Source organism: Aptenodytes patagonicus, chromosome 1 (assembly GCF_965638725.1).
Source record: "Aptenodytes patagonicus chromosome 1, bAptPat1.pri.cur, whole genome shotgun sequence".
NCBI classification, from domain to species: Eukaryota; Metazoa; Chordata; class Aves; order Sphenisciformes; family Spheniscidae; genus Aptenodytes; species Aptenodytes patagonicus.
Genome location: NC_134949.1, coordinates 215,180,698 through 215,196,782, shown reverse-complemented (window position 1 = coordinate 215,196,782; position 16,085 = coordinate 215,180,698). Strand labels below are relative to the sequence as shown.

At 43.0% G+C, this 16,085-nt stretch overlaps 1 protein-coding gene across 2 annotated transcripts in view; it reads right to left on the bottom strand.

Moving 5' to 3' along the window:
* MAML2 (mastermind like transcriptional coactivator 2) overlaps positions 1-16,085 on the bottom strand; it is a 224,908-nt gene that overhangs the window by 59,050 nt on the left and 149,773 nt on the right. For both annotated transcript variants that reach the window (XR_012994421.1, XM_076328255.1), the window contains exon 2: positions 14,255-15,706. Coding sequence is in view for 1 of the 2 variants with exons in the window: in XM_076328255.1 (XP_076184370.1) it covers positions 14,255-15,706 (1,452 nt within the window). In the remaining variant the exon portion in view is untranslated. The remainder of the gene's footprint in view (positions 1-14,254; positions 15,707-16,085) is intronic.

Below are 16,085 nucleotides of genomic sequence, written 5' to 3'. Positions count from 1 at the left end.
TAATCTCTAGCTATATCTCCTCTCTCATACCTTCTTGTTGTCTGAAAACTCTCAGATTAATTATAAGGAAGCTGCTTCTTCCCTTCCGTACATTGCCTGAGATGGATGTGCAGATTGCAGGTGGTGTTTGGGATGCAAACACCTAGTGGTACAGTGGCATTATCCTGTGTGTGTATATATGTGTGTGTGTGTGTGTGTGCACGCTCCCCACTTCCACCACAGTGACTCCTACCATTCACTTTGCCGTTTTGAGCAAACTTGGTGAGGGTATTTCAGGTGAGTGCAGACTTCATTTCCTTCTCATTCACTACGGGACCTGCCCTGTGTTTCTCACAGGACCTCAGTAACACTCAGAACTGATGGACAAGAAGGGAGACCTGAGTCTGAACGGGGAACAAAAACCTGCTTTTCCCAATCTTTGACAGCATTGTTTTGAAACTTAAAATATTTAAATGTACCTTTTTTTTTACTGTTGTTTATGTAACATAGCAATTATGAACAATATTTTGATTACCATTTCAATAAGGACAGAGTTGCCCTCTGCATTGTCATACATGAAAATACATTTTGCCTTTTGTGTAAACAGACATATACAAAGTAGTTGAGATGCAAATTCAGAAGCCTTGGTGTGAAATCAGTTTCTCCTGTGATCTACATTTGAAAATGTAGATCTTACCTTTGCATCTATTTGCTATTTTGTGATGCTACTCTAGCGTACATGAGCTCATTTTGATCACACACAATTATCGACACATACAGCCTCCCTCAGCATGGAATGTAAACCTCTGAATTTTTAAACTAATTTAAGCTATATATATATTTAAATATTAATGAAATAAAATTCTGACCGCTTTGGTTGCTGAAACCTCTAAATCTTTAAAAGGAAGTTTCCTGAAAATACTGATTGACATTTGTAGGAATCTTTGCCTAGCTGAATTTTTAGCGGGAGAGTGCTTGGTCAAAAAAATTTAATTTGAAAAATTTATAAAAACTGCAAAGTTTATGCTAATTCTGAATCCAACCCTATTTTGGAGACAAATTACAGGCGTACTTATGCATCTAAATAGATGGCCTGTTTTCACGAGTACTGATCTACTTCATCTCTCCTTGACTCAGTCACTTTGTACCAAGACACATATTTAGATGCACCACATGTATTTCTAATGCTTTAACTTCACCAGCTGTGTTAGAAAAAAGTGCTGATCTCACTGTCTCAATTTTTAACCTTTAGAGAACAGTTAATAGTTACTCACTTCACAGAAGCTTTATGGATGAATTAGTGTGTAGAAAACAATTAGCATATATTACATAATTTCATTACTTCTGCTATCACTACTATCTCAGTGTTCCTACTGATATTTGTGCATGAACTTAATTTGGTTTAGTTTTTGCTTGTAGCATTTGCATGGCTAAAATAACACAAAATCTGAGCATTCTACATCTTTTTTTTTCACTAACATATACAGCATAATTCCAGTTCCTGCATTGTTTTGTTGCCACAAAAAGACCAGAGATGTAAGAAAAATTTGGGAAAAACTCAGTAAAGACTATTCCCAATATTTACCCTGGGGGATGCAAGAGACCAAGAGGCACCTTGAAAACATTGTTCGAGAGGACACGGGGCAGCAGCCACACACTTGCTTCTTGCCCTGAGAGTAACGTACTATGTTGTCCAGATCCATAGGCTCAAATGCAAATATCAGGACAAAGTTATCTAATTAGTAGCCTCACAATTGCCTCTGGGTTTTGTATGTTGTTTTTGTCAGGCTTGCTTTTGCATAGTAGTCTCCTCTGTTTGAAAGACTATAATGAAGGTGATTAAAATGATTAATTAACATTGTGCCCGTTTGAGCAAACAGTCCAAACATTTCTATATTCCCTGGTATCAAGCGCAGTGATCTTCACACAAACGTCCAAAGGTCTTTCAGCCTTTTTAATTTTTTCCACAGCTTGACTTTAATTAATGATTCATATGCAAATTTATATACAATTACCGTACCAACTGACTAGCTTTCGATTTGCTTTGGATTCTTTGGGAGGAAAATAGCCTCAGAGCTCATAACAACAGCAGACCATATATTTAAATGAATGCTACAATTAAATGTCTGTAAGTCTATCTGGTGTCCCTAGCCATGTCGTCTACTCCACTTTGCTTAGTAGTGGCTGACACAGCTCCTTATTTGGATCCTTCAAAGAAAGGGCCACATGAGGCGACAGCCAGAGGACTATATTGTGTCTTTGCTATGAAAACAGAGGAGTAGAAAGGGATCTTATTTTAAAACTTGCTGTCACATATCATCTAACATTTATTCTAAATTTTATCTTACAAGCAGTTAGGTTTTTGGCCACCAGCACTCTCCTCAGGAAAGCCAAACAATTTCTCGAATTGCTAGGAATGTGCTGCTAATTTCTAGCCTAAATTTACTTGTGGCCAATTTCAAAGGTGGTTACTAGGTGCACTGGTTGGAAAACTTGTCGGAAGAAAAACCAGGGGTAGATATGTTAAAGCTACATGGTTTTTGGAATGACATTCTCTAGATCTGCATAAATAATTTGGCTATGGACACATAAGTCCTACTCCACAGCTTTAAAAAGCTCAGGCTTAATAGGGAGATGAATGATTGTATCTCCACAAACCAAATTTCATTAGTATTTTCAGGTGGTGAGTCCAACACTCCAGAAACCATTTCAGGCAGGATTAAAAATCTGAAGAGTTTTTTTTTAATGCAGCATATATATGGCTATGGAAAACCCTTCTGAAGACCTGCTCCAACGCTTCCTGGGGCCCTGGAGCTTGGCCCACAGAGAAGTGCTGCTTCTGAAAAAGGCCGCCCTTGATAGCACACTGAATACGAAACAAGATTTTGACAACACAGCTGCACTTAGCCCATGAAGTAGATTTCATGTTTACCAAAGAGGCCTGTAATTTGTGGATGGAGAGTTATTTACGTCTTTTAAAAATAAAACTCAGCAGTGAAAACACTATGTGAAGAAGAGAAGATGCCAAAATCAAGGACTGTGGCACGTTTGGGTCTCCTGCATCGGTGTGATGGATACTGCTGCTTTCTCACTGTGTTAAGCAGCTCACGTGGCTGTGAGATGTTTCTTCATGGTGTTTCAGCTCCCCAGAGTTGGTGCTGAAGAGGAACCATGGCGACAAGGGACAGTTGTTGGAATGGAAGTACGAAAGGAGGGCTGCGGGATTAAAAGTAATGATAGGGCTGAGAGGAAGACAGCAAAGGAAGACTTTGCACCCTCCATGTGCCATAAGGCTGGCATTGCACAACAGGTCAAAATGGAAGGGGAATTTGGGTTTCAAGTACCTTGGGCTTTTTTTAGGAAACCCTAGCCAAAGACAAAAAAGCCAGTCTGTATGCTGTTGGTAGGAATATGTTAGTGAAACAAGTGAGCTGGTCATACAGACAACCTGTTTGACAGAAAGCAAACGAAGTGGAGAAAGTCAGGTAAAGTACAACAGCTATGACTGGAAATGAGACACCTAGATTGTTTTGTATTTGCTCTGGTTCGGTCATTGCAGCAGATAAACAGTTAATGCAGCCATTAAAGAACAAATGCAACAATCAAAAAACAACAGGAAAAGGCCATCGCTTGCCATAATGTGAGCAAAACTACTCCACTGAATGTCCTCCCTGCTGGGAAGTGGCAACACCAGATAAAAGCAAGAGGAAAAAAGAAGTATTTTGGAAAAAAATCCTCCCTGCCCCAAACCTGTTTCTTCCTGCTGGAAATTTTTGAAGTCCAGTTATTACTGTTTAGCCAGGTTTGTTCACAGGAAAAACAGAGGGTGATGGAGCTGAAGAAAGGCTCAATTCTCAGCCTGTGAAATGCTCACAAGACCCACTTTAGAGCTTGTGGATCCCATGTGTAACAAGGCCCGTGGACTCTGCTATAGCGTGAAAATGCTGGAGAGAGAGAGACAGGCAAGTTCATGATTGGCATGCTACAGAAAGGGTTAAAAGTGGTCAGTTCATCACTCTTCTGTGTGGTGCCTTGGAAGTTTTCACAATCCCAGATGCGTGAAAAAAAAAAAGAAGAAAGAAAGAAAAGTGAACACTAGTAGACATCGTGGTGCCCTGGAAGCAGTTAAATTAACACCCAGCAGGGACAAATTTGCAGCTTTGGGAACAAGCTTAAAGTTAGTCTGTTTTAATTCCTGGAGCGAATTTGCAAGTGTATGACAGTGAAGTATAGCCTGGGAAGGAGCAGGCGGCTTTGGATTAAGGATGGATAGCCAGAACTCACTCCCACCCTCCCTCCTCCCACTCTGTTTTGCACTTAGGCTGTGAAGCTCCCAATACTTCTGCTAATCCCTATGTCTTCCCATGTCTTTTACCAGTTCCAGTAGGGAAAAAAAGCCATTCATTCCTTTTTTTTTCCATTCTAGCTGAAACTAGACAAGACTGGAGTCACCCCAGCAAAGCCTGCTTTAGCTGGGATTGCAGCTTACAGTCATTCAGAGAAAACTAGTTCTTCAATGGATAAAGTTGGATGCTCTTCTAACCAGAACCAAAGCACTAAATCCTTTAGTCAGTCATCACTCACTGGGAGCCAGGCTGTGACCCGCCTTGCAACCACTGCAAATTATAGAAAGGACTGGAAAAAGAAAAGACTGTGAGAGTACATCTAACCCATCTTCACAGAATTACGGAAAGCCCTCAGATACTCTCCCTTTTACAGGTTACAGAACAAACTGACTCCACAGAAATACCATCTTCATTTGCACACCTTGGTCATTGCAAGTATTTTGGTATCAGTCAATCAGGGGGAACTTTTCAAACAAGCTGGACTACACAGCTTCTTATGAAGGCCTAAGAGGACCATTCAATCTCCATCTTTCTTCCTCATGTGCATCTTTTGCCAGGCAGGAGTAAACTACGTGTTGGTTATTCAATGGCTACACTTGCAGCCAGGGATGGTAGAAAAGCTGTAGGGTCCCCTGAAGAAAGAAAACCAGAGAACAGGATATATTATTTTTTTTCCAGTGGGACAAGTATGCTGCTTATTCTGTCTCCTTGACTGATGGAGACTGGCAGGATGAATAGCACGGACTGAAATATGTATTGTGTCCTTTCAGTTGGCAATTTTAAGTGCTCTGAGTGAGGTAGGTCTGGAAAGCTGCACTTCCTGCCCTGTCCTGAAGACTTCCTGCAGACGCTTTGGGAACTACTGCACAACAAGCCCCTTATGCCCCTTCACTTATTCCGGACACACGATACAGAAACAGTTTTTAAGTGTTATCAGCCTTCCACTCTCCCCTTTGCAAGGACCGTAGGTGCTTGTCCCTGTGCATCAGTAGCTCCTGTTCTGCCCCATTTCCTCCCACACTACTCCCACCCCTGGATCCCCTGCCCTCCTCTGCCTGCACCCAGACTCACTCTCATCTTCCTTCTCCTGAGCTCCCAATCCTTCTCCCTCATACCCCCTCACTCAAACCCAATTTTCACTTTCTATTACTGTCTTCCAGGCTTCTTCCTAGCCTTGGACCCTCACCCTTCCTGCACTTTACTCCTTCACCACCTCCCAGCCTCTGTCCGCCCCATCACATTTGTCCTACTCTGGATCTGGTCCCACCTGACTGTTTCTTTCCCTTGCATTAACCTTTCTGCTCCCTGACTCTCTCCTACCTTCAGTTCCTGCCCTTCCACACTCAGACTCCCTCTTGCAGTCAGTTGTCCACTTTCCACTCCCTCTCCAGCCACCCCTGTAGCTCAGGTTCCCCAGAACCAGCCACCTGAGTCGAGTTTAACAACTTGCTGCTGCTGGCAGGAGCGATCCCATTTCCGCTTCTTGCCTCCAGCTACGTGCTCCTGCTACTGCCCTTGTGCCAGTGTTGGCTTTGTCTGACCCCACAAGCTGGAGAAAATCACTGAAAGAGCAGAAAACCAACAGAGAGAGAAAAAGGATAGTTTTCTGCCAGTTTGGTGAGAGCTCAGACAAGTGCCAGAGCTGGTGCCAGAGGAAGGAGTGGACACAGGGCTGGGGTGGGGGAGGACTCCTTGCCCCTTTCTGAAGCTCCTAGCCTTTAGATCAGCTCTGCCATCCTGTGAAACCTCACCTAAGAGTGTCCAAAGCCCCTTGTCCTCCCCTTCCGTTGACATATTGGCACACAATTCAATGCACTGTAGTTTCAGTCTGCGTGTGTCTTGCAGGCAGAGCAGCACAGCTGGGCTCACGGATGCTGAGTCTTCTGCATGAGGTTATGCCCCATGTAAGTGTCTGGCTTAGGTACTCTGAGCTGCACCTTCCTCACTGGTTACGTAGGAAGCTTAGGGCTTTAACATTAAATATAGATAACTGGTATGACGGAGAGAGATAAATATCCCTCCTTTTACCTGATTTCTGCGTTTTCTACTGATTCACGATATGATGTGGACCTCACATAAATCCTCACCTCTTCCTATGAAACTGGAGAATCATTCAACTCTCATGTTTCCACAGCTACGTCAAGGCTAAGTATTACTATTAAAAGACTCTGTGAAAGGTGCTTGGCTTTTCAGATGGACCAACTGCTTCAGGCACTCAGCCCCCCTTCAAATTCCAGCTGGGGCTTGACAAAAGAGAGCCTCATCAGAGGGGACAGAGAAGTGAGGACCGTTTTTGAAAAGATGACATGAACTCAACACGGTTGGCCTGTTCAACGCGGTGTGAGACTGCCCTCAAGACCCCACCCCTTCCCCACGCACAAGGTGGCAAGCAGAATCTCAGGCATAGTCAGGGCATGTCCACCTATTCATGGGTGTCTCAGAGGCCCCTTGGAGAGTTGGCAAGCTGCTGGGTGTACCTCAATGGGCTGTTTACCATCAAGCTATAGGTACAAAGGGAAAAAGAGGTATCAAACACTGTTGTAACTACTCCAGAGGTCTCCTCTGGGGGACTGCACAGGCTGTGAAGGCTGAGAGCTGTGGATGCTAGGTCTATAGAGAAGGCTCTCAGACCAAGGGGCAAGGGGCAGTCAGGTCAAGATGAGCAGATGCGGGTTGATAGATTCAGGCACTATCCTGGGACACAAGGATAGTGGCTCTGAGACTGACATTGGGTCTGGTTCAACTCCAGACTCTATCAGAGGATTCCTCTGCAACGGTAAATGTGTCCTTATCCAACAACTCCAGTGGATTGATTGTAACAGCTTTGAATGAGATCTTCCTTCTCTCTTTCCCAAAATATATAATAATATATAAAATATACAGTAACATTTCCTTCCTCTCAAGGTTTGGCTGGCTTGCTTATTTAGATTATAAATTCTTCAGGGCAAAAGCTGTCTCTTACACTGTGTGTGTACATTACCAGAAACAGGCATGCAGCAAATGAAGCAGGCAGATGGTTCTGGAATAGTTCTGTTGGAGCATCTGGCTGATTTTCTGGATCGGCATCACATACAAATGGTAAATTCACCCGTGAAAACTCAGATTAAAGGAACATTACTGGGTCTGTTGCTGTCTTAATGACAGTCATCTGTGGCCTGGGGCAGGTCTCCACCATAAAAACACCAGCAGTAAAAGCAATATTTGCCATTAAAATATTCCATCATTTTGAACCCCTAGAGAGACAAATTACTGGGACTTGCTCTTGAGGACTTCAGGGAATTAAAATAATAGGACGACTCTAGGGAGAGAAATGGGAGCTGGGGCTTGTTAATTTTTTTTGTTCCTTGACTTCTTGAGGTATTCATAAATTGCCTACAAACAAGCGAAAACTTACAGGAAAGGGTTTTTTCACGATGCCAGCTCTAAATGGCTGTGGAATTATATTGTTTTTCCAGGCTGCCTTTCCAAAATCCCAGCAGGAAGTTGAGTCAGGGCTTGACTCTGGCCTCAGATGCACACACAGCAATAGCAGAAATCCTCACTTCAACCAGCTAAGAAGCCCTCACAGATATCCCATCTTTAATGATGAGATCACAGGTCAGGACAGACTAACTTGCTTAGTTGCAGAGAACCAGACCTGAAACATCTCCGGCCCCTTGCCTCTCAGTCAGCATTGCATCTTCACAGTTCCTTATCCCAGTCTTGTCCTGTTACACCTCCTTTCCAGTTAATCTGATAAGCACAAACTTATATCCTGTCTTTGGTGATGGTTCCCTACTTTACCCCACCACCCCAGGCCTGTAAACTGTAATCTCAGCCACCAGCACTGTGGATCTTCTCACCTGCCCTTTCCTTCTTGCAGCCACCATCATCTTCTCTTATGTACACACCAGGCACCTTGGCTGTCTCTCTGCTTCCCTACCCTAGTTCATGTCTTCCAGGTGGCAGTGGAGTAAAATCAGAGGACTGAAGCAGCTAGCACCCTTACTGTGCCTCCTGTCTCCAAAAGCATTATTTTTCCCCAGGACCAAGACAAATGACTGGCTCATGAAATGCCTCCTGGATCAAATCAACATCTCTAGACACGCAGGTGGGTAGAAGCTGATATCCTTCAAAATCCTTATGTAAAACTCATCTTTTCTTTGATTCTTACAGAAGCTGGATCAAAACTCTCCCTTTGAGACAGGGGGCATTTTTAATCCAAGTTTATACAGTTCTTCACAGAATGACATTTTGCCCTATCAGTGGACCTCCCAGGCACTTTCACAACACTAATAAATAATAAATAAGATTTCAAGTGTACTGACATTAGCAAAGAACTCATCCACGCAAGTGCAATGATGGTTTTTATTGGTATCTTCATGGAATTACCTTCAAAAAGCAGTCCAAATGAGACAACAAGGACTATCTCAGCTACGTCCCAAATCCCCAAACCCAGAAGCATTTGACCTAAGTGGCTAATATTCTGCCATTCTACCAGTGTAAATACTTTATGCAAAGTGTTCAAGAAACCTTATGGAACTGGCAGTGTCTCTGAGCCTTTGAATTACAACGTCCTCAGGGACTGGCCGTCCACAGTGTGATTGTATATATATTTCATTCAGCAAACTGAGCATGAATGATATAAGGCATTACCAAGACAACTGTCCACCATGACAATACAGGAACTTATGATATTTTCTCTCTGGTTTCGTGTTCATAAGTCAGCTATGACCCTGCAATCGATGGTGGTTATTGGGACATACTCAAGTTTTTATCCAGAATATTTAATTCAGAAGCCCTTGCATGAAGGAATGCGACCAAAATGGAGCTATCAAGAAAAGCTGTCATCCAAATATTATTTTTATAGCGAGCATTGAAAGAAAGGTCACATTGTTATTTTCTTACACTATGGAACAGTTTCTATTATTGCAGATTCCAAAAGCCTGGAATCGCTGTTATTTATGATCTAAGTCAAATTTAAGTCCTGGTTTGTACCAATTACCACAAGTCACTCTAGGTTTTCTCTCTTCATTTCACAAATATTTGCAAAATAATTCCTTCACACTTGAAAACAGAGAGGTTGCCTCACCAAAATGTGCTCTTCTTTTCTTCTTTAGTGGTAAACACAAAGGTCTAGGAAAATACTTTTTTGATATAAATCATCCAAAGAAGACACATTTTCTTTGAGAAATTTCAGAGGCTAAATTAGAGGTGTAAGTTATCGCTCAGCAGTGAACGATAACAAGAGTTTTTCTATCTGCACTTTCAAAAAAGCCATTAGATCTTTTGCTCCTGGTGCTTCTTCCTCACATAGCACTCTAACAATCTGACAGTTTAACATACACTTCTTATTAAATCCGTATGGTGCCCATGCTTTAAAAAAAAAAGGTAGAAGGCCATATCCTGCTGCTTACTATGCTGCTCTAAGTCCAATTATGCTCTCCTGAAAATAAATTAAATTACCCTGGGTTTACACTGGAGAAAATGAGAGGAGACTCTGTCTCAGCATCTCTGCAGAGCTGCCAGGTTAGTTGAAACACCATCTCTATCCCTTGGAGATATTTAAGAGTGATGCATTTGTATCAGTTAAGCACTGATTTTCTGGGCATTTGAAGGGCTGGTGTAATGGAGGGGGCCTGCAAGGGGGGGTCATCTCAGCACCTGGAGCTCCTCTGAGCACAAGCTCCTCACTGATAGCACATCCCTTGGTGCAGTGCTGCACCGTGGCCACTCTCCAGCCAGATGCAGCCATGCTGTGTCCCTGGGTCATGGAGCACCTGAGAGGCCATTGGCCACATGCTGCAAAATACAAAGCCTTGCTGTGGGAGAGCATGAGGCAAGAGGCATGTATGGGACACTCATGCTTGGAGCAGGTACTGGAGAAGGGATTGCTCAGTATTCAGTAGGAAGGGAGACTGGTTGGATTTAAAAGGAGCCTGTTAAGTCCTGGTGAAGAAAATGATCTAAGGCATGCCCCAATTAGGGCAAGTAGGGGCAAAAAAAGCCCCAAACTGCAACTAATCACACCACATTCCTGGGTTCTTGGAAAAAAAAAAAGAGAAAAGAAAAAAAGGAGAAGTTCCCATCCTCAAAGCGATTATAAAGGAACAAGGACTAACAAGGCCCGGAGCTCTGCACAAGGAAACACTGTTGTGGGTTGTAACTACATAGACAACACCGATGCTTCCAGAGCCTTAAAAATAAGGACCACTGGTTGTTCGTGTAAAGTGGGCACTGAAGCTCTCATGATCCCTTCTGTTATCCTTGTCCCCAAAGCTGAGACTAAATAGGGCACATGCCCACACATAGCAGACGATAGAGTGGCCTTGCTCCATTAGGGTTCCTGTTCTCATGAGATCAGCCTTCTTTTCTCCCCTCCCTTGCGTGAATGAAGTTGAATAAAAAAATTTGGAGAAAAAGTCAGCTTGAAACCTTTGAGTTTAATTTGGCTTTGGGTCAAAACCAGAAGGAGATGAATAATATTTTATTTAGTAGATACAGGCTTTTTCTTTTTTTTAATTGTTTTTTGACTTCTTCACAGAAGACTAATGGATCTTATTGAACAAGTCTTATGGCTGATCAAAAACTTTGAAAATATGTGTGGAATTTCTTAGACTAGTTAAAAACATCAAGTTTTTTGTTCAAAAACCTTAAGTCTTACTCCAGAAGCATCTTTCACTGACTGGACTACATTTCTTCAGAAGGGGAAAGTTAGACTTCAAACTTCTACCCAAGCCCAGTTACAGATTTTCCCCACATCAGCCCAGGTTCTGTGTAAGTATTGCAAATCTGATTAAACCTGTGCAGAATTTTGAGCTTCTAATTATTCCCTAAACAAAGAGAGTGTTGAATTCTAAGATTTTTTTCATGACTGTGCATATGTTGCATCCTGATAGACAATGGAAAGGTGACTCTTTCCCACAACAATGGAGAATAAAACAGAGAAGCAAACAAAACCTTCATTCAGATCAACCTTCCAGGAAACCAAGATGATTTCCATCATTTTTATGACTTTTCCCTAGTGGCAAAAGACATCTAATTAGCAAATCCCACTACCAGTTCGCTCCGACTTGACACAAAGTGAATGTGACAAGCAGAGAAATTATAAGCCTTACATTTCCAGTTAGCAAGCTTGGGCTGATAAAGTCAAGTTCAAATGCTTTTTTGGGATCTTAAAACTTGGGGACTAAAAATCCAGAGGGTGAGCTGGTTCAGCTAAAAATGTGAATTTATAGTGTTTCAGTCAGTGTTATCTGGTGGCAATGTCACAGCAGCCGTTTATGAATGTGCACTCACATTTCCAGCTACAAAGCACTCCAGCCAGTACTGAGATGGCCCTTATAGTCCACAATTATAATGATCTGAGGAGGAGTTGAATGATACCGAGCAGAATCAAACCTTGATTCCTCATGAAGAAATAGGGAATAAGTAAAATAAATATTAATCATTAAGTTAATTAGTAAATGCTGGTGATTAATCATGCATTACTGTTAATGATGTGTAGGAATCCTCAGAGGTGGAAGATGAGCCTCCAGGAATGAAGACCATGCAGCCTAAACAAGGTGATGTCCCCATTGCTAAAATCGGGAGTTGACCCACGAGGTTGCTTTAACCTTTGTTGTCTTCATTGAAATATAATGTTAGGGGTGTCTCCTCCCACTCTGATTTAATATTCAGACTGGACCTATGGGGACAAGCAGGCCTGACCAAGGGGTTGGTGGGCTCTTGCAGCTGCACAGACAGGCCCTAAAGGAGTTCACATAATTCATAAATATTGCCAGGTGAAGAGTTATGTTCAAACCAATCAAAAATCCTACTATTTATGGACCACCTGTATTTCTAAGTATCGTTCCAGCAGCTACAGAATACTCAACTGAGAGACACCTACCTGATTTTCTGAATTTCAGCAGAACTTTGGAACAACTGGATCTCTAAAAAAGTCCAGTTATCTCTCTAGAGCATAGAAACAACATCATTCTTGCTGCAAAAGCCCCGTAATCTGTGCTTCTAAGCTTCTCAGCTGTGCTGTGGGTCAGGTAGCCATGTCCTGCAGTCAAAACTGTAGAAAGTGGTCAGATGACAAGAAACTTTGGAAAGCTACTTGCAGAAGTCTGTGTTGATAGGCAAAACTCCTTCCTTGGTGTAATATCTGAAGTTTGGCACTTAGCAGAGTTCATTTAGGGAAAGTTTCCCCTAAGCCAAAAGACCTTGTGGCTGCACAGGTGAGAGATCCGACAACACTCATGATAAATCTTTCAAGTACTGCTACGGCCATGTTGCCAAGTACCATCTTGTTGGCTTGCCTCCCTGAGCAGCCCAAGAGGACACAGAGCAAGGAGCTAACATTGCCTCAAGCAGAGTTGCTCTCAGTGTTTTTATTCCTTTCCAGAATGTGACCTTGCATTTTTTTTTCAGAAAAATAGTAGTGTTTGCAGAAGTCCTGCCTGTCTCCCCTGTGCTGACAGATTGCTGGAAGCTTCATCATGGCTGAATGAAGAAACTGCTAAAATTCATCTCCCTGCCAGTCTAATAAGAGAATGGGGAAATGAGCCTAAGAAGAGAGCACACGGTGGCCCAAGAAGGAGAGGAACAGCCAGCAAAGACCTCCCGTAAAACAGCAAAGCTGTAGCTGTGCTTGCTTCCTGCCAATGCTCATTCTTCAGCATCTCCCAACAAAGCAACATCTCCCCACCCAAAGGTGCCTAAATGTTTCACCTTGCACCTCTTGCTAAGGGATTCTCTGTTGGAGAAAGTCATGGTTGGCTGGTCAGGGAGTTTAAAAGAGTTAAAAGAAGAAAGGTTTCCATGCATACAACTATATTTACTTTTTTTTAAAAACATCAGACTGTTCACCCAAACAGTTTGGCCAAGAAACTCCAGTTCTGAATGATTCATTCACAATGCTGCTTCTCTGGGACTTTATGGAAGACTTAGGCTTTCACTTTTCAGTAGTTTCTTACAGCTGTTTTTCACATATAAGAAATCTACAAATGATCTCCACACATACATTGCCATTCCATACCCTCAACTGTGTTGAAAGACATTTGCCCCACCAAAACTCCCCAGAGTGGCTTATAAGTCCCAAGATCAAATACCTGTTTTACTTGTTTTGCACCTGGTTTCCAGTTTCTGGGGTACAGTGAGGTTACATATTCAAACTTCAATTGGCAGGTCTGAAACTTGGGATCCTGGTGCACAGTGACTTGACATAGCATAGCTGAGCTATAGTAATCAATCAAGTCAGAGCACTGTCTCATGATAACACCATGGGAGCTGGCCATGTGGTATATAATTGTAGACATATCTGTGGCAACCTTCACCTTCATATCTAAGCACGTATTTTATCCACAGAATATTCCCAGAAGTGTGATGGGTGTTTATAAAGCTCATGGATAAGTCTTAGTTTTCCTTTGCCAAACAGATAACAAATGTGCAAACAGTATTTTTGTCATGTCAGTCAAAAGATATCTAAAACCAGAATTTCCTAACCCTGCCTCCCTGAGGAAACCGATGGCATAAAAATTAATGTTGTAAAATACATTATCTAAGATAACATAGGAATTCATTGAAAATTTGCCATTCAAAAGAGGTTAAATTTTTGTAAACTAGAAAACTTAGATAGGAGTCCAAAATAAGCTTGCATCTGCTCTGCTATCTCACCTTTCTGACAAGTATCTACATAATATATATCAGTGACATATTCACTCCATTGCGTTAAGAAAATATGTTATGAACATGTCTTTCTTGAAATTCTTATAAATGTGCATCCATGATATACCTGAATAGGTGCTAAACGTGCCATCACCAGCTCTGCTGAAGTATGTGCTGAGATGGTCATTATCTGCCACCAGTACACATCTCCTGGAGGAATGAGGCCAGGCTGGAAAAGCCTTTTTACTACTCAGACCAGAATGATTCCGTAACAAATAAGGAGGAATTTGCCTTACCTGTCTATGCTGCTGAGGGACTGGATACTGCAAACCTGAGATTTGCTGGCTTTGCTGCATTTTCTGAAGCATCATTTTTTGCTGCATTGCTAGGGGTACAGTAGGTGGCCTTTGAAGAGACTGGTTTGGGAGAGGCTGAGCAGGTTGTGGCTGTTGTTGCTGCTGTTGCTGAGGCTGTTGCACGGGGGCTGAACCCTGTGCCTGCTGCGTGTAGTGCAGAAGGGCAGGCTTGTTTTGGGAACCCAAAACTGAAGGCATCTGCTGGTTTGTTTGCTCTGAGTTAAAGTGAAACAAAGGCTTTGTGTTGCCATGATGCTGCTCTAGTGGTGGCTGAGCGCTGTTGATAAAGTTTCTGTTGAGGTCCTGAGGCTTCTGTTGCATGATTATGTCCATGGGATTGCTCTGGGGAGTGGTTGGTTTATAAACATAGTTGTTCATCCCTTTCGACTGGTTTCCATTCACTGGTACCCCAAGCATTGCTGAGCTTTGTGGGCTGAACTGCTGCTGGCGAAAAGAAGGACTGGGGATTTTCTCTTGCACGAAGGGTCCAGGGGAAGGTCCTGATGGAGACAAGGTGGACCAGTTGGCCGTCTGGTTCTGCTGCTGCTGTTGCTGCTGAATCAAGGCATGCTGCTGCCGGTTGGCTGCGATCTGTTTGAGCTGCTGTGCATGAGACACCTCCTGCCAGTTAGGCAATGGCCGACTGGACGCAGAAGAAACCTGCGATACCTGTGTTTGACTCTGAGGCACCGAAGGGATGGGTGAAGAGGTGGACATGGCAGTGGTGGCCATGGTGAAGGCTGGACCTGTAGAAGAAGGCCTCACCTGTGGGGAGCCCAGAGGAGCCTGATTCATGCCTGGTGCATATTCACTCTTTATCACCATCTTATCCATCTGCAGAGATCTCACAGGCCCCCTTTGGCTCTGCTGCCCAAGGTCGATGTTGAATGGCTCATCTTGTTTTATTGTGGCATTTATCATATTCTCGAGCTCGAGATCACTCATTGGTGGCACTGATATGTTAGTCAGTTCATTAAATAGTTCCTGAAGCTCCAGATCCATCATTTGTTCCCATGAGTCTTCCCCATATCTGTTAGGGAACATGTTCTCATGGGATGTCTGGCCATCTAAGTGTTTGCTGCAGGACATTGTTTCTCCTGGTTCTTTCTTTACCTCTTTCAAAGTCATATTAAACATGCCATTCCCACTAGCATGTGTATTGTTTGCTAGGTTGCTGGCCTTTCTTTGTGATCCTTGCCCCACAGACATAGTTCCTGACATTGACTGGCTTTGGCAATTGTTAACATGTTGTCCACCTTGTCCCACTGAGATATTATCACCCACTCTTATCCTCTTAATGTCGAGGAAGGAGCTCTCTGAAACACCATTGGGCCTCTTGTTGTTGACAGGCGACAGATTTACCACCAACTTTCTCTTCAAGGAGCCTTGGAGCTGAAAGAAGCAGAGACAAAAAAAAAAATTCATTAGATGACACCAAAGAAACAACCTGTATTTGCTAGAAGGATCTTGCAAGTCAACAGGCAAGTAAGCACTGCTTAGTGTAGAAAGCTACTCTGGGCTTTCTCAGTCAATGAATCTATGCAGAACTGTAGGAAAATATGTTGCAAGTGAGACATCTCCCTGCCACCACCACCCCTGTCCTTGTAGCCACTAGCATTTTTCAAGCACTGCTGCCTCCTATTGATCACAGACCCCCTTTCCCCTCTGGGTGAGTGGAGGGAGGTGGCCAGAGCTGTAGCTGGCAAAGCCTAGGGCATATCTGCCCCAGATTTGCTCCCATCTAATTGTGCCAGACAGATCTAAAGTATTT